This window comes from Populus euphratica, unplaced genomic scaffold (assembly GCF_000495115.2).
Source record: "Populus euphratica unplaced genomic scaffold, PopEup_1.0 scaffold371.1, whole genome shotgun sequence".
NCBI lineage: Eukaryota > Viridiplantae > Streptophyta > Magnoliopsida > Malpighiales > Salicaceae > Populus > Populus euphratica.
The window spans coordinates 112,444-130,798 of NW_011500262.1; the positions used below are offsets into that span (position 1 = coordinate 112,444).

At 33.0% G+C, this 18,355-nt stretch overlaps 1 protein-coding gene across 2 annotated transcripts; it reads left to right on the forward strand.

Annotated features, from left to right (window-relative positions):
- The first annotated feature begins 7,386 nt into the window (after positions 1-7,386).
- Positions 7,387-15,117, forward strand: LOC105112855 (hapless protein). 2 transcript variants are annotated; one of them, XM_011008738.1, is made up of 5 exons: positions 7,387-7,564; positions 8,589-9,230; positions 9,987-11,166; positions 11,597-14,631; positions 14,682-15,117. In XM_011008738.1, the coding sequence occupies exons 2-5, from the start codon at positions 9,013-9,015 to the stop codon at positions 14,716-14,718; spliced, it is 4,470 nt and encodes a 1,489-aa protein (XP_011007040.1). In that variant the 5' UTR covers positions 7,387-7,564; positions 8,589-9,012; the 3' UTR covers positions 14,719-15,117. The 2 variants fall into 2 exon arrangements, with proteins under 2 accessions (XP_011007040.1, XP_011007039.1); XM_011008737.1 differs by having other exon boundaries at positions 7,388-7,564; positions 11,597-15,117.
- Positions 15,118-18,355: the final 3,238 nt, after the last annotated feature.

The following is an 18,355-nucleotide window of genomic DNA, read 5'->3' on the forward strand; positions in this document are numbered from 1 at the left end:
TATCGTAGAAAACAACATCAATTGATATAATTTTTAATTGTACTTCACAATAATTTTTAAGAATTTAAAGGTTTAATTTTGCACTGTTCTCCACTTTTTTTATTGACTTAGTTGTCAGTGAATTATTGACTAAAAAAAATATCTTCAGTCTTATTCTAAAAAGAAATTCCTCTCTACCTCCAATCCTTATGCACTAGAAGTACCTTCTAAGTCATTCTCTAGTAATCAAAATAAACCTTATATAAGGGTTGCTTTTGTCGAATGTAGTTTCTGTAAGTAGAAAGGTCATTGAAAGACTCAATATCCTTAACTAAGACAACAACATTAAACCTGAAAACCTGACAGTCAATCATAATCTAATGTTCATGTACCACTTCAAGGTTACAAAAGCACCACAACATAATACTGCAATAGCAGTCTTATTAGGTATTTTCATTGATTCTAGTATTTTAGCTGAAGAATTTCAAAAATTTCTCTCCTTACAGTTATAAGTTACATCTACTTCTTCTTTTGTAGGTTAGTGTAAAAATACAAAGAAGTTTGGTTATTTTTTTCTCGAGTCAAATTAAGTTCCTATTATTTTGACTGTAATATATTTAGCATTAGATCATTTATTGAGTTAGTTTATTTTTTTAAAATTTATCTTTTTCAATTTTATTTTTATATCAGATTTTGTTCTTATTTTTTTAATTGCATTGTATTTAGTCTTGAATTATTTATTGAATTTATCTTTTCTTCAATTTCATCAATTGACATTCGATTTCCATATCAAATATGATCCTTATTCTTTTGATTGTTATTTTGAGTTTTTCTTATCCTTTTCTTAAATGATTTTTTTTTCAATTTTATCCTTTATAATTTTATTTTATTTTATTTTTTATCAAATTTAGCTCTCATTCTTTTTAGATCTATATTTTTTTCTTCTTTTTTATCCATTTTTTTAATATGTTTTTTCAAGTTTATCTCTAATTATTTGGGTTGGCTGAGAATTTTACTTTATAATTTTTTTATTTTACTTTTTATGTTGTGATTCAGTCTTATGATCTATATTATAAGTTCTAAAAGTTGGGCCGGGTTAGCTTCAATCATTTTATTTCTAATTTTAATTTTGTCCATCAATCATTAAGTTTGTTGGAAATTGATATTTTTTTTTTCACCTTTTTTTTTATAAAATTATCTCAATATCATGTCTTAGATCATGGATTCAGTAAGTTTATAAAGTTTGACTCGAGCCTTTTATCATTGTTTTTTTTTCCTTTCAATACTTGGTTTAAGAATTGAGTTTCATAATTTTATTCAGTCTTCTTATCTTGTATTAAGAATTCACCTATGTCATGACTCAGATAAACTTGAGTCAATTTTTCTTTTTTTAATTTATTTTCTTTTAAATTTTTCCATTCATCATTTTTTTATGAGAATTGAGATTCATATTTTATTTATTTTTCCTTCTATATAATTATTTCATTATCATATAATTTTCACTTTGTTAATAAATAGGATCATGGATAGGGGCGGATCTAGGATTATTTGTTAGTAGGGCTAAAATTAATATAATAAGATATAATATTTATTTTAATTTATTGTACATGAGTTGTAAAAAAAAACTTGTATAATTTGGTTTTATTCAAATAACTAACCATAAACATATAATGACCTTTGTATAAGATAAAAGGTTCGAAGTAATACTAAATTAAGTCAAAGCAATGAAGTTAATTTTATCTTCATAATATATTCATAACTTTAACGTTGTTGGTTTTTATACCTATCAAATATAAACATATAAAGTATACAAGAAACATTAGTTAAAGCGAAGCATTATTTATGTTTAATAAACTTTGAAATAAAGTAAAAAATAATAAAAAATGATTCTCACTAATCAACACGGGTTCTTTGTAAATTAAAGAGCTGATTCTCACTAATCAACACGGGTTCTTTATAAATTAAAGAGCATTGGAGTTGCTCAACCATAACTTTAACATTACACATTAAAGTTGGTTTACTAGACTTTAAGTTATCAATATTTTATCCTTTTTTTTAAGAAGTTGCTCAACCATAACTTTAACATTAGACATTAGAGTTGGTTTACTAGATTTTGAGTTATCAATATTTTATCCTTTTTTTTTAAAAAATCAAATTCTTCTGATTTTGTTCATGGTTCAACCTAAAATCAAAACATATATCGTGAGAAAAAATTAATAATTTTGGTGGCTCTGCTAAAAACAAAACATTAAAAAAATCCAAGTATAATAAAAACAAACCGATAAAATATATTTAATTAATATAACAAGAATTAAATTTTTTTTGGTAAAACTAGCAGATTTGAGAAAAAAATGAAGTAAAAATGATAGAATTATATAAAAAAAACCTCATCAAATTATTAACAGGCATCTCAAAACAAAACAAAAATAGATTTTAAATTTAAGTTACCTTGTTTTGTTTGATAAAAAATAAATTAATTAGTGGCTTTGCTTCAATCTTTCTGTTAAAACATTTTACATATAATTTATATTTATATTTTTATTTTTGATCGGCTATAGGATTTATTGTGCAAAGTAATGATTTTATATTTACAAAATTTATATCAGATTGCTCAAAATAATTCAAAAAAAATTAAATTACAAAATCACACTTAATTACCATAAGAAAACTCACCTTTTATAATAAAAAATAATCCACACTTAATTACCCAATTATATATATATATATATATATATTGCTCGGGCCTTGCTTGTCCTCCTTCCTTCCGCCCTCAATCATGAATATATCTTTGGAATATTGAAAAGATATATTTTTATGATATTGATAAGAATTCATTATTTGTATTAAATTATTGTCGTTGTCGTTGTCGTTGTCGTTTATTTATTGTTGATATTTTTTTTAATAATATTATTAAATTAGTGGAGTTTATTAAACTTATTTGAGTGAATGATCTAAATATTATATTTTTTTTAAAAAATATTTGTATTATCATTATATATAGACACACATAAATAACACAAAGAAGAACATCAGTACTTGTGTAAGAGTGAATCTTGGTCAGGTTAAATATTCGATGGAAAGCTAGCTGCTGGGAATAAAAGATGGGCCTGGGAAAAGGATGGATTCCAATGAATGCATGTAAGAAAATAAATATGAAGAACACCCACTGGAGGAATTGAAGCGCATGGTAGTTAATTAATTAGAAGAATATATTTTAAGAAGAGGAAAAGTGAAAGGGCTATGATTGGTGCCTACCTTGAAATTGCTTGCATTCGGATCCCTTTCTCGAACTTGTACTCTGGAGTCTAGTGATTGCAATCAAAGAGAGATTGTCTAAGAATCTACTGATAAACCAAGAGGAAAAGTACTGCTATATAAATCGGTCAAGCTTATAATATATATCATAAATTAAATTAATTACTTATAGTAAGTTGGTTTCATGATTTTCTTTAGAAATTGATAATTCCTTCAATGGCTGGTGGGGTCTGCCTTTGTCCCCCCCTCTACCTTTTGTGCTGTATAAAATATAACCCAAGGTACAATTCTTTCTCAACAACAATCAGCATGTATATATTTTCTTGGCAGAGGCGCATCTGAATTTGATTTGCAGCTAGAAAAGGGTTGTAAAGGTAGGTTCTATTATTTTAATTTATACGCCATGACTATCAAGGGTTGAGTAAGAATTAAAAGGAAGAGGAAGAAGCATGGTAATGAGATTTAAGGTGTGTATTGCCTTCCTCTTTTTTTTTTTTTTTTAAATTGGGATAGTTGCTGTTTTTATAAATAAATTTGGCAAAGAAAAAATGAGTTTTTTTGAAGGGTTATGCCTGTTTTTTCTTAATTTTTTCCGCTGTAATTATAATGACGAAACCTATAAGTCCCTGTTCTATATGGAAAACATTAAATCGATATATTTTTTATTTTTTTTATAGTTTTAATGCACTAACATTACAAATTAAAAAATAAAAAATAATTATTTTGATATATTTTTAGATAAATAATATTTTTAGTTAAAAAAATACCCTTATCATAATACCAAACAATGAGGTGCTGATGTTGGTTAACAGCATTCTATGTGCTGAAATAAACTCCCATATATGTCATTACAAACCATCCAACAACCATGTGAATCCCTAAACAACATAAAATAAATTTTCGGTATTGTACTATATTAGATTTTAATTATTCCTTCATAAAAAATTATAGGTGAAAGCCAGGGACAGAGTAAGAAAAAAAAATTAAGGAGGGTCAAATTAAAAGAATTATTTTAAAAAAATTTGTTTTATTAAAATATGTATTAAATGAAAACCAAAGGAGGGGCTGAAAAATTTTTCCTTGCAAGTGCGGGGCTCCTGTCAACCCCCCTGCCTTCACCATTGATGAAAGCTGTACCATTCCTTTCTAGTGATTTATATAAAAAACATATTTATTAAAAGAATTTTGTTTTAATAAATAAAGACCCAAAATTTTCTATGAAGGGAACGGCAGGGTGGCAATGAGACGGTGAATGGAGATAGCTGTGATGCTAGTGATTACAAAGTGGTGTGACTAAGATGATATTATTGATGTTTTTTTAATATATTAATTTATGTTAAAGTTTTCCAAATTTATTTGAAAGGATATCGAAGGCAACTTAGGAGCTGAATTGAAACCAGAAATACTACTCTCTATCATCAACAAACAAATCAATCAATGGATTAAGAAGACTGCATACAAATACAAAGCTTTACGAAAGCAGGAGAGCCTCGATCGACGCTGCTTGATAAAAATAATTAATGTTAACAGCTCACAGGGGCGATGATCAGCTTTAAAGTTGATACACACACACATATGATCATATATTCGTTGTGGAAAGATTAATATTATTATAACAGTGCATACGTACACACAGTCTCCTTTATTAATATCTCCATTTAATTAATTAATTAGTGACTACTTGTAGCATCAGGAAAAGGGTGTGTATATATATACATATCTCTTTAGAATATCAGGGAAAGGAGGAAAGGAAGGAAGAAAGCTCCGGCCTCTTATATAAAAGTAAAAAGAAGAAATCTCCTCCTCCTCCTCCTCCTCCTCCTCCATTCATTCTCCTTTTGATCGGTGCTGGGCAGGGCAGCAGACATCATGGGGACATGCATCTACAGTATACATGCATGACAAGCATTGCTTTCTTTCCAATATATATATATCTTGCTGCAGCTCCTCTTTAATTCTTGGTAGTGAGTGTTAGTACTCTTAGGTGCGTGCATGAATGCTAGCTCCCACAATGCATTATCTGTGCTAGCTCGCTCCCTTGAGAAAATCCAACTTTAATCTCTTCTCAAGACCAGTGCCATTCTTTAATCTCCATCTCCATCGTGGAACAAAGCAAGCAGCGGTGCCGTCAATGGACGACTGTGTCTTGTTCCCTCCATTTTTATTTTTATTTTTTGGAATTAGAACAATTAGATCACCCACCCAGGTCACGTTTATCTACGAGATTTGAGATGTGTTGGGCATGGAAAAGAGAACATAATTTTCAAACAAGAAAGGAGGCATTTATTTCGGAATGTACCGCTGGAGACTTCAGAAACTTTTGACCTTGGCTAGCTTTTAAGAACACCGAATGAAGAAAATGATTCATAGCTAGCTTGAGGATGGGTTCTCTAGTAGATCACAGACTCATCGAAAATTATGAAAAAGATGTGAATGAGGAGCAGGAAATCCTCAAAGGGGGTGGTAAATTGTCAACAATCAAGAGATGAGAGAGGTTTTGTCCTTCTGTAGCGTGGGGCAAGGAACAAACAAGCCAACGTGGCAGAGGTTGGGAAAACAGGGAAGAAAACGCCCTCTTTCACACACACACACACACACACACACAAAATAAATAAATAAACAAGTGACGTAAATCTTGGTGAATTGTAGGGGTCGTAATAGTAGAGTGCGTTTGTTCAGGTGGTTAATAGAATTTAAACGCCTGTTTGTTTTTAAAAAAATTATATTTAAAATTTATGTATATTTAAAAAATATATAAAATGTTTAATAATTGTATAACTGTTTAAAAAATATATAAAATGTTTAATAATTATGTGGTTGTAGTTGTTTTTTAAAGTAGTTTTTAATTAAAAATATATTAAAATAATTTTTTTAAAAAAATATTTTTCATATCAATGCATCAAAATAATCTAAAAACAAAAAAAAATATTAATTTAAAATAAAAAAAATATTTTTTTAAAAACATTTTTAAAACCCAAATTATTTTTTTAAAAACACTTTTAAAACCCAAAAACAAACCGAATTTTATAAAATTTAATTATAAAAATATGTAAAAATTACTTTTTAAAAACTATATTTCAAATTTAATTTTATAATGAGTTTTATAATAAAAAATACTATTTAATATGTTATCAAATATTTTACCATATTTTTTACACCACATATACAAAAACTACAAGTAACAAAATAGTAGGAAAGCTTAGACAAGATTACATGGGGGAGGACGATAAGCCAGCAAAGGAGATTTTTAACTTTTATTACCACTTTCAATTTACAAATAATAATAATAATAATGTTGGGATGAACGAGATAAACACAATTCTGTTAAGGAGAGTCTCTTGTGTTCTTGGATGTATTTTAAAAGGCTTCAGAAATATTAAACAATGATTTTTTAATATTTTCTAATGATTTTAATATGTTAATATTTAAAATAAAAAAATTATAAAAATAATATTAATATATTTTTAATCAAAAAATATTTTAAAAAAACAGGATATATCACAATGTTAAAAACATTGCCGCAAATGAAATTTCACGTTGTTTTTTTATTTTAAATTCATATTTAGAGCATACTTGTTTGCTGTGTTTTAAAAAAATTAAAAAATTCTAATTTTTTAAAGTTATTTTTTGTATTTTTTGTATTATTTTAATATATTAGTATAACAAATAAATTTTAAAAAATAAAAAATATATTATTTTAATAAATATTTTTAGAAATACTTTAAAAAATAATTCATTTTCACAGTTCTAAACACCCTCTACATATCTATTGTTTTTGTGCAATCTTGCTTTGCTTAAATTATATATTTAAAAATATTTGACTAATAAAAACACAGAAATTTTGTATGGATCGGGATCCTCTACAAATTCTCATCTCTTAAACACTTTTTTTTTCCAAATTATAACCATAAAAATTAAACATAAACTTAATTGTACCTCTTTGTTTCGAGCTTTTGGGTTCTGTATTTTACAAATAAATTCATATTAACAATAAAAATCTTACTCTAAAGACTTCAACTTTTTTTGTTTTTGTATCTTACTCTAAAGACTTCAACTTTTTTTTTTTTTTGTTTAAATGTTTGAGAGAGAGAGAGAGAGAGAGAGGCCCTGATGCGCCTTTTGATGTGTGAGTGGGTGGTGCTCTTTTCTCCTCTCTTCTTTCTCATTTATACCCTCTCTCTCTCTATTCTTCTCTGGGAGCACTTGTACTGTCTCTTTCCTTTTCCTTCTCGTCATCTCTCTTCTAAAGAAAATTGGAAAAGCCTCATTTTTTCCCTTCTTTCTTTCATTTTCTGCTCTTCAACCCAATACCATCTCAAAGCTTGTTAAGGTTTGTTTAACTTATTAATAATTAATTCTTTCTCTTCAATTTAGTGGGTTGCTTGTTCCTGTCTCAAAGATCAAGTCTTTTCTTGTTTTTGCTTTCAAATTAACTCTTATATGGGTTCGTGTGATTTCATGATCTCTCTCTTTCTTTCATTTTTCTCTCACTTTGATTTTCCGGGTTGTTTCTGTTTCAATATTTAATTTGAAAGCAGTCAATAGTTTTAGTCTGGTCCCTGGTCATAAATATGCCTTTCCTTTCTTAGATTAGATTTTCTCCTGGGTTTTTTTGGTCAGTTCAAACTGTTCACTTTGTAAATCTAGAGATGCCTGAAATCTTGGGGTGTCTGACTCTCTCTCCTGATTTCTCTCAGCTGGCTGCTCAGCTATCCATATATTCAATCCATCTATCTAAAGTAGGGTTTTTTTTTTTTTTCCAGTTTCTTTTTGGTCTTTATTTTGCTTCATTCACAATTCACTGGCTAGCTGGCTGGCTGGCTGGATAGCTACATCTCTTTCAATATTCCTTGCTCCTTTTGGATTTTTGAAAGTTGTGTGTTTATGCAGATTACAACCTCTTAATTAAGGTTTTTAATCTCGATGATTATCTATGTATTATCATAATCATATGAGATTTGATTTGATTTGATGATACTGTACTTTGAACATTCAACTTCATCTTTTCTTTGTTCTTGTGGATTTGTTTTCCCCACATAAAATAACGCATACTCATCAAAACTTTTGAGAAGAGTTTCAACATCATCTTTGCTGAAGTGGGTGTTTGTTGTTTTGCGAAAACTTTGGTGTTTTTCTTTGCTTGATCAATCAAAAACACTACAGGATGCTTCCGTTTCACTCATTCCCACATAAAATAACGTTTTCTACGGACGAATCTCTCCTTAATTGCTAGCTAGCTACCCACTAATCCTCCACTGATATTAATATCTTCTACTTCTGGCCATGTCCTTTGCTACAACTGTTAATGATCTCATGATTTCTTTTCCTTTTGTTTCTGTCTGTGATCTTTGCAGGCAGGTTAAATGGATGAAGATTCTAATGGGGTTGCTTGATCTTCTTCTTGTTCGTGTGTACAAATATAGATAGCTAGCTAGAGCTTTGGTTTGCGTCTTTGCTGTTGTTGCGGCTGTGGAGGTCAATCGCATGTGGTGAGAGTTCTTTGGTGGTGGGGTTTTTTGAAATAGAAAGAGAGAGAGAAAGATAAAAAGAAAGGCAATACTTCTTCTACTGCTACAAGTTATATGTGAACGAAAGAAGGAAAAAGAGAGGGGCTGTAGTGATATACTACTAGGTACTAGCTATATATATGCTGGAGACTAAGAAGATAAAGATATGGCAAGACAGCAGTACTGGAAGTTATAGTTGTGGAGAAGCTGAAGTTGCTGCTGCTTGTGACTGTTACCGAAACAGCACAAGAAGAGAGAATAATAGCATCAGATGTTATCCATTGAAAACCCTCCAGTACCAGATCCCTCATGTTCTTCTTCCCAGCTGAATAGTAGTGATGAGAGGGCTTCCCAGCTTCCTACCAGTACTAATAATAAGCTTCCTTCTCCTAATTTGTCAGAGGTAGTAGTAGAAAATCTGCCAAACAGAAACCCATCTCTTCATCATCATCATCATCATCATAGTCCACTTCCTAATTTCTCCATAAGGTAAAACCAATTCATTCTTCTTATCTGATCCTTTCTTTCAGGGATATGAACAGTACTATTTTTTTAAAATTTGATTTATTTATTTTTTGTCGTGGCTCTCTTGCTTTGCTTTGCTAAGCTGACTACTCCTCTTTCTGTTTCTTCCTTTCCCATGGTGGTGATCTGATCAAAGTCAGCTAATCGATCTCTAAGATCTTTTGATGGGTCAGATCCAGAGTTACATGTTCCCCTTATGGCTCAGTTCAACATGGGCACACCTCCCATCTTGTCTCTATTTTGGTCTTTGAAGACTTTTTTCTCGCTTGGCTTTTAATGATCATATTCAAGGCTTCTTTTTGGGGTTCATATGTTTGTGTTTTTTAATGATTTTCTGTGTCATTACTCACTGGTTCTAATCTCTGTTGATTATTTTTGCTTGTGATTTCATGTCGCTCTGTACAAACAATCTGTACTTTTTCTAATCATATACTGCTGCAACCTGCAGACTTTTTCTCAGTCACTAGATTTTCGAATCTTGCCTTCACTTGGATCTTGCTTGGCTGTTTTCCTACTGTTTTGGGATTCACTTCCAGTTCTATGAACCAGATTTTCCCTTTCGAACTTGTTGTGTTGTTAACATATGATATAATTGAGGGTTCCAGTTCTTATGTACATAATAAGATCATTATAGCTTACATATATAATTTGATGTTTTTAGCTTATTATAGGTAGCTTGATCTTAGTTCATGCTAACAGAAGCTGTGGTTTGCACTGCAGAGATTATGTATTTAAAGCCAGGAGCAAGGATATCAAAAATAGCTGGCCTTTTTCTCAAAACAATTTACAACTTTGTTTGAAACATGGCGTGAAGGACGTGTTGCCAAAATTTCAGCCTCATGATACTGTAAGAAACCAGTTCTTTAAGAGATGTACAGGTGAAACCAGTTCAGTTGAGAAGGAAAACATCAGCAAAAGAAGCAATTTTGACAAGAAGGCTTCTAGGCCGGACAATCGTGTGCTGCTAGACTCGTCTGATGATGCTCAATTAAATAACAAGCTAGCAGAATCCTGTGTAGACATTAGTTCATGTAGATCTGGAGAAGGAAATGATTTCCCATCCACAACAACAAGTGAGATAAACTCAGTTCCTGATAACAGGCATCCTAGATCACCATTAGAAACTCAATCTTTGGTCAAAGCCGCTGTTGAAGTTGAAGCTCCTGTGACTCACAAGACTGAAAGCACCTCCAGGCCGTTGGCTAAGAAGTGCAGGTTGATTGTGAAATTTGGTGGCAGCTCTGATCGTAGCTCAGCTGAAGATATTGCTTCTAATTGTACTACTACATCAGAAACAATGGCTTCAAAAGTTTGTCCTGTTTGCAAAACTTTCTCATCCTCATCAAACACTACCTTGAATGCTCACATTGATCAGTGCCTTTCTATGGAATCAACACCCAAGTGGACAGCAGATTCTAAGCCAACAAGGTATAGAATTAAGCCGAGAAAGACACGGTTGATGGTGGATATTTACGCTACAGCTCAATATTGCACGTTAGAAGAGCTTGATCGAAGAAATGGTACGAGCTGGGCCACCATGTCAAGCTTGCCGGGTCAAGAGACTGAGAAGAGTGACGCGCCTAATGAAGGGAAAAAGCAAAGGGTGTCCCCAATTCATCCTGAGGATGCTGCTGATGTAGGTCCAGTTTATATTGATGCAGATGGTACCAAAGTTCGGATTTTATCTAAGTTTAATGATACTCCACCAGTAGCAAAAGTAAGCGAGGATGTTGGTGCAAGAAGGGAGGATATTGGAGCAAAGAAATCTTTGAAAGGAGGCAAAGCAAGCAAATACATTTCAAAGAAAAAGAAAAAACGCCTAGCACAAAAGCATCATAAGTATCTAAAACTTGCTTCTCAGAGCAAAAATATTTTCTTCCACAAGGCGCCTTGCGCTCAGGTACAATCTCTTGCTTGCACTACATGTTCTTATTTCCTTCCCAAACTATATATAATCATCTCACTGACTACCCTTGTCCATTTTCAATAGCCAAGAAATTTGAGAATTTGAGTATGCGATAGATCAGTTAATTTTCCTTTTGTTTTCTAATGCCATCGAGAAGCTTAATGATGTTATGTTTTGGGGAAAAATGCATCTTGGATGCTTCAGCTGATATTATGTCGCGTCCATCTGTTTAGTGTTTATGTTAACTGGATGGAATTATTGTGCAGAAAAATTGCTAAAACACTATCTTTCCACCTCAAGCCCTTCTATAACATATTTTATAGATCTCCTGTACTTTAATTTACAAATTTTACACCATCTTTTGTTGCAAAGTCAGTAACATTAATGTCAGTTATATACGGCTGTCAACATTGCTGTTAAACAGATTTCTGGAGGTCAAGAAGAATTTAACGGAGAGGGGAAAAGTTGTGAGAAAGAACAACGGATGTTGAAGCAAATCAATCCCGATGATGGCGGGACTTTAAGACCATGGATTTGCTCCAAACGAAGAGGTTTTTCAAAGAAGATTCCAACTCCAGAGGGTCATCAACCTGTGAGATGTAAATGGCATTTGGCTCAAGACTTGCTGGTTGAGAATGGTCATCTTTCAGAGAGGAGCCGCACTCAGAAATCAGTCATTTTGTCTGATAACCCAATATCTTCTCATAGAAACATTGAGAGGACGGAGAAGCCATTTCATAAAGACCATGTAAATGAGAGGATGGAGCACTCTCCTGGAAGAAAGATAGTAACAAATCTTCCAGTGAGAGACAGGATTAATGGCGAAGTGGATAAGTTGTTTCCAGCGATGAAGTTGAGCAAAGATGGCACTTATACACTTGATAACTGTTTGCTAAGACCTCCAGACTCTCCCAGGATAAAGGTCTCTTCACTAACCAAGAAGACAATCTATACTCATGCTGATACAAGTAATAATTCAGATACCTCTCCCATTGCTAGCACAAAATCATCCCGGAGTTCTCGTACAGTTGTATCCAAAGCATTGAGATTCTGCTCCTTTAGGAAAAGTGTACTGGCTGTCAGCAGCCAATCTTCTGTGACTGAATCCAGGCCCGGCAAGGTTAGGAGATGGTCAACCCTTGACAAGTCTGAAGAGCCTTCGACAAGAGAAATAGATGAAGAGGCAATGTGCAGGCATCCTGAGGTTCATGAACAGTATGATTTGATGCAGGATCATACAGAAAATGTACTTGAAAGAGAAGAAATAACTGATGACGTGTCTCTTGGTGGAAGCTCCATCCGGGAAACTAGGCAAGAAAAAAGATTGTCATGTAGTTCTGAAAGGCTGGAAGCCTTGTCTTTGAGGAGCTCAAAATCTACACCTGACTATGGTCATGATGAGGAGATAAATGTAGATTCTTCAGCTAGATTTGATGATGATGATGATTATTTGCGCAAAATTGATCCCCTAGAATCTCCTGGAACACAAGTTCCAATACATGAGGACATTGTTGTTGAAACATCTTCCAAGACTTTGGATGGGAGGACGAGCACCTCTGGTACGAGTAAATCCGTTGACACTGGTTTCTATGAGCTAGGTGTTTCTTCAAAGGTCCCATCAAAATGTCTTCGGTCTATTGAAGATCATGAAGGACTTTCAAGGCAAAATGATGGGTCAACTGGTCCACCTGAGCCAGGTTTTGTTCACGACCAAGGGATGTTTTCTGCTGCTGAAGCTGGCAGTGGCATGATGGGCCAAAATGCTGATATGATGGTGGTGGAATTGGATTCTGAAGCTGCGAAAGTAGACTCTTTTCCTGAGGTTGATCCCATTCTGATTCCAGGACCCCCGGGGTCATTTTTGCCAAGTCCTAGAGATATGGGCTCTGAAGATTTTCAAGGAAACTCATCATTGACTAGTAGCCAGGTTCAGTCATCTCCAGATCAGTATGATGTGATTGATGGAGATTCATCAGATTCCCCTCTATCCGCAGCATCGACCATCTCTAACTCCATGGCTGGCAGACCTGATTTCAATTATTCAGAACCACCATCATCAGCAGGACATTATGTTTTTCAAGACAGTATGAGGTCATGCTTAACTTCTGCTGGACTTGAACCTTTGGCACAGAATGCTGATGCAGCTCCACAAGCAGCAACTACAAGAGTTGAAAGAGCTACTTTCTTGGTAGAGTACGTGAAACTTGATGGGATCCCCATTGAGAAGGAATCTTTTGGCATAAAAAATGATCAGCCATGCCGTTGCCAAAGAAAGGAGAGGTTTGCTGAGAGTGTTGCTCTAAATCACCAGGAATCACAGCTACTAAGGCGGAGGAAAATGCCATCGATGACATTTCCTTCTGTTAGCAAGCAAATGGGTTGCAATTCAAACCCAATGCCGATTAATTTGGATGTCAGGCCTGAATTAGTTCCCCTGAACAGTTACTCAGCTTCAGGATCTGAAAAGATGGTTCTCCCATTCATCAAGCCCCCCGGAGACCCTATTCCTTTGAAGGACTCTCCCAATAATTCTGCAGTGAGATCTTTAGCTTGTGCGGATGGTGATTCTGCTAGTCCATCTGCTTCTAATCCTATACTAAGGCTGATGGGGAAGAACTTAATGGTGGTCAACAAAGATGATAATGTAGCCATGCCAATTGGGCAGGTCCAACCTTGTGCTCAAACAATCAATCGAACTCCTCACTTTCCAACAATTTCTGCAGTCTCTCCTGGCAATATTCAGAATCAGGACAGTCATTCATTTCATCGCGTCACCCCTCAAGGTTTTGCCATCTTTAGTCGGGATCCATATTACAAGACAGCAGTTCAACGTTTTGATGTTGGGTTGTCCAACAGTTTTGGAAGCCACACTGATTCTAAGCTACCCCGGGCACCATCGCAGTTACCAGCAGGCATGTTTTGTGACCAACAATATGATGGTGGTTTTGTAACATCCATGAAGCCTCAACAGTGCAAAGATGATTATAATTTCTCAAGTTCTCAGAACAGGCTAAAGAGAAGGCTAGATGCGTTTCCTACGTGTACTTTGCAGAAAGCTACGGAAACTCCTGACCGCCAGTGCAAGCGTGCAGATTCATCTGCTCATCCTGTAAAAGAAATAATCATCATTGATGATGTTCCTGAAAGTCAAACTGTTGTGATCAGTGACATTACAAGATACAATGAAGGCTGGAGGGAAAGACAAGCAGTTCCATCTGGTATCTCTGTTCCAACCATCCCAGTTTATAACACGAGTAATTTGAATCCCTTTACTTGTTATCAGTCACAAGACCACCCTCCACTTGGTGGAACACCATTGTTGCACAATGGCAACTTTCATGCAACTGCCACTAGGTTAGTTAATACGAGTCCTGTTAGGTGGGGTTGTCCATCGGAGGGTCCCAGCGTGTTGCAACAGAATCCTTTCGTGGCTGCATCAAACTCATCTGGTCATCCAAGATCAGCATCGCTGTATTATTCTCCAAGCTTTTCATAGCCACCGTGGCAAGATCAGCATCGCTGTTTTATTCTCCAAGCTTTTCATAGTCACCGTGGTTAGCTTGCATGACCTTTTCTGCGCAGTTGTGCTTTAGCAGGTTTACATCGAGGCACTGAACTTGAGCTTCTCCCATGGCTAGCTACCGTTGTCTGAAACTTTAGGGTTCAGAAATGACTTTATAGAAGAAATAGTGGTGGTTTAATTATCAAAGACAGCCTGTATGAGTTTTGCGGTTGGGATCTCAGACGAAGTTTGTATTTATTTCTAATGTACCGATGTTGAGTCTATGACACTTTTTTAGGCTTTCTTCTTCTTAGGCAAATCTCAAAGCTTTCAAAAACTAGACAATGTATAAGCAACTCGTTGAATAGTAGTCGACAAGGAACTTGGCTGAAAGACAATGGAGTCAAGTGTTACTGGAAGAAATTTCCATCTCGTCTTAACTCTCCTCTCTCGCTCTCTCTCTCATGATGTTTATTTCCTTTCTATACAATCATTCGAGCTGCATTTTGATCGCTAAACTACTTTCACTTGCACTTGATTGTCCATGTGCATGCATTTAAATAAGAACATTGATGAGGATATGAATGAAAGATTTAATAAATATTTTATTTAAGACAAAAAAGGTAGGTGTTCTTCTTTTGGATGAAATTGTTCCACGATCTAATATAATATGGCTGTATTTGCGTTGTCGTGGCATGGGTAAATATGAGCCAATAATATTAATATCATGGATGGTTAAATTTGTGTACTTGGAAGTCATTTTCAAGAGAGGGCATATTCCAACAAACATAAAACAAGTGCATGCATATGGAAGCTTTGATAAGCCTCGCCTTGCCTCGCCTTGCTAGACCGTGTACAAACAGGCCCCCCTTTATTCTTCTGCTAGCTAGCTGTGTTGAGCTTGCATTAACCATGCAATTGGACATTGGCGCATATGATCATAATGTTCATACAGCCAGTGGGGAGGGGGAGAGAGAGAGAGAGAGAGAGAGCATGGCATGCAAGGGATTATTTAATTGATTACTGGGCTTAAACAGTAATGCTACTTCTTTATCCACTTGTTTTTATAATGGCTTTATTTGATGGTATATATATATATAGACAGGGGGGTGTTATGGCATGGTATATGAGAAGTAAGTGCAGCTACCAGGCAGTGATATGAATAACAGTACGAGCATGATGATGATGATGCGTGATGGGTCATGGCCAGGAGAGGGAAAGGTTATATATATATATATATATATAAAGTCACGAATATATATAAAGTCACGAGTCAAAGGGGCAGAAAAGAAGAACATGATGGCCTGGCAAGGGAGGGCTGCCTTTTTGGGTTAACTGGCACCATGGATTGGAGGAGATCAAGGAGAGGTGAGATTGAGATATATTCTATAGCTCGTAGCCTTTTTAGGGCAGCGAGCGAGGCACTAGCTAAGCTCCTTAATAAAATGCTGCCTGCACTGATCTCATCTGCTCAGCTTTCTGTGCTGGTTTTTTCCCCTTAATTATCTTACTGTGAATTCCTTTGTTTTAAGTGTTTTATTGCATGGTGAAGTAGGTAAGTGGGACAGATGACATGAAGCGAAGCTGTCTCTTTAGAGAGAGAGAGGGGTCCCATATTTGTGTTTTATTACGTGGGGGCCACCATTTGTCTTTTTCTCCATCTCTCTCCTGGATTCCCCTGCCCTTTTCAAATCTTTTGAATGACTGGTTCAATGTGTATATTATATATACACTCCCACTCCCGTGACGGCTCGTATCAAATATTTTTTGGACAAAAAAAATAACATTAGGTAATTTTAATGTGTTTTTTAATAAAAAATTAAAATTATATAAAAACTTATATGATATAGTTGATTTGATAAGTATAAATATAACCTAGATAATCAATAAAAATATAATTTGATTTAAAATATTCAATATGTTTTTAAAAAATATATTAAATATTTTAAATCAAATTATATTTTTATTGATTATTTAGGTTATATTTTTAAAAAATATATTACGATTACAATATATTATATTAACTTGTCAAATCTAATACTCAAGTTTTGAGACCCTGATAACCCTATAAAAAATAAAAACTTATTTTTGTTAAATTTAACTCTCAATTAACTCAAAGTTGAATGATAAAATTAAAAATAAAGTTTAATTTAAAAAATGAGTCAAATGAACTCTAGTTAATCTGTTAAATATGAGTTATGAGAGCAAAATAACTATATAAAAAATAAATTATAAAACTCAATTCATAATCAATTCAATGTTAAATAAAAAAATAAAAAAATCAATTACAATAAAAATACAAAAAACTACTCAAGTTAACAGAACAAACTCGTGACTTGGGTCATGAAAATCTCATACAATAAAAGATTGAAATAAATAATAAAGTTCAATTCCCAACCAATTTAATATTGAAAAAAAATTCATCCAAAAAAAGAACAAAAAAGCCCAAGTTAACCGGCTTAACCCGTGACCGGGTCATAAAACTGTGATAACCATATGAAAAGCAAATAAAAAGTAAATTATAAATTTTAATTTTTAATCAACCCAATATAGAAGGATTAAATTAAAAAAAATTAAATAAAAAAAATAACTTGAGTCAACTCGCGTTGACTTATCAAAATCGAGTGAGAAGATAGGGATAACTCTATAAAGAAAATTTAAAAAAATTATAAAGTCTAATTCTCAATCAACCCAATATTAAATGATAAAATTAAAAAAAAAATATTCAATTAAAAGAAGAAAAGGAAAAACCTAAGTTAACCTATCCAACTCTTAAAACTCACAATTCAAATTATGAAATCATGACAATCTAATACAAAGAAAATAAAAATATAATAATAATTATAAAATTTAATTCTTAATGAATCCAATATTAAAAGATGAAGTTGAGAAAAAAATAAAAGAAAAGGAAAAAAAATAATTCGAGTCAATAATGCTAACTTGTAAAATTCGCGATCCAGGTCATAAGACTATAATAACTCTATAAAAAGAAAATTAAAATAATTATGAAATTTAATACCCAATTAATTTAATGTTGGATAATGAAATTGAAAAAAAATAAAAAAATCTAAAAAATCATGATTTTTAAGGACTAAAGTGTGAAATGTCTTTGCATTTCATTATTCCATTACTATAATGAAATACCAAGGACTTTTAAGAGCAACTCTAAGGGGTGTGTCGAATAGAAAGCTAAAAATAAAAATAAAAAAATATTATTTTTTTTTCTATGTTTATTTTACATGTTTTGAAAAAGTGCTAAACAACTAACAAGGTAGAGTCAACAAAAAAAATAAACTAATTAAATACAATTATATTGAAGAAAATGACAGCAAACTCATTCAAAAAAAATATTTGATGGCATTGTTACAAAATAAACATACCACTATATAATAATAATAATAATAATAAGGTTTACAAGGTGTGAGTTTGCTAATGTTTCTAGAACTGGACATCAGTCTAGCATGTTTACAATATCCAGGCATGGTCTACCAAAGTTATTAGATCTAGACTCGGGTCTGGAATAACTCTAAACCTTAGTCTATTAGATCTAGCAAAATCGTCAAATTTAAAAGGTTTAAAATATTTTTTATATTTTTAATATTTTTTATATATTTTAAAAAAATTAATATTGACCGCATGGACCAATATAGTAATGCAATTAAATAGGACTCAATGAATAAA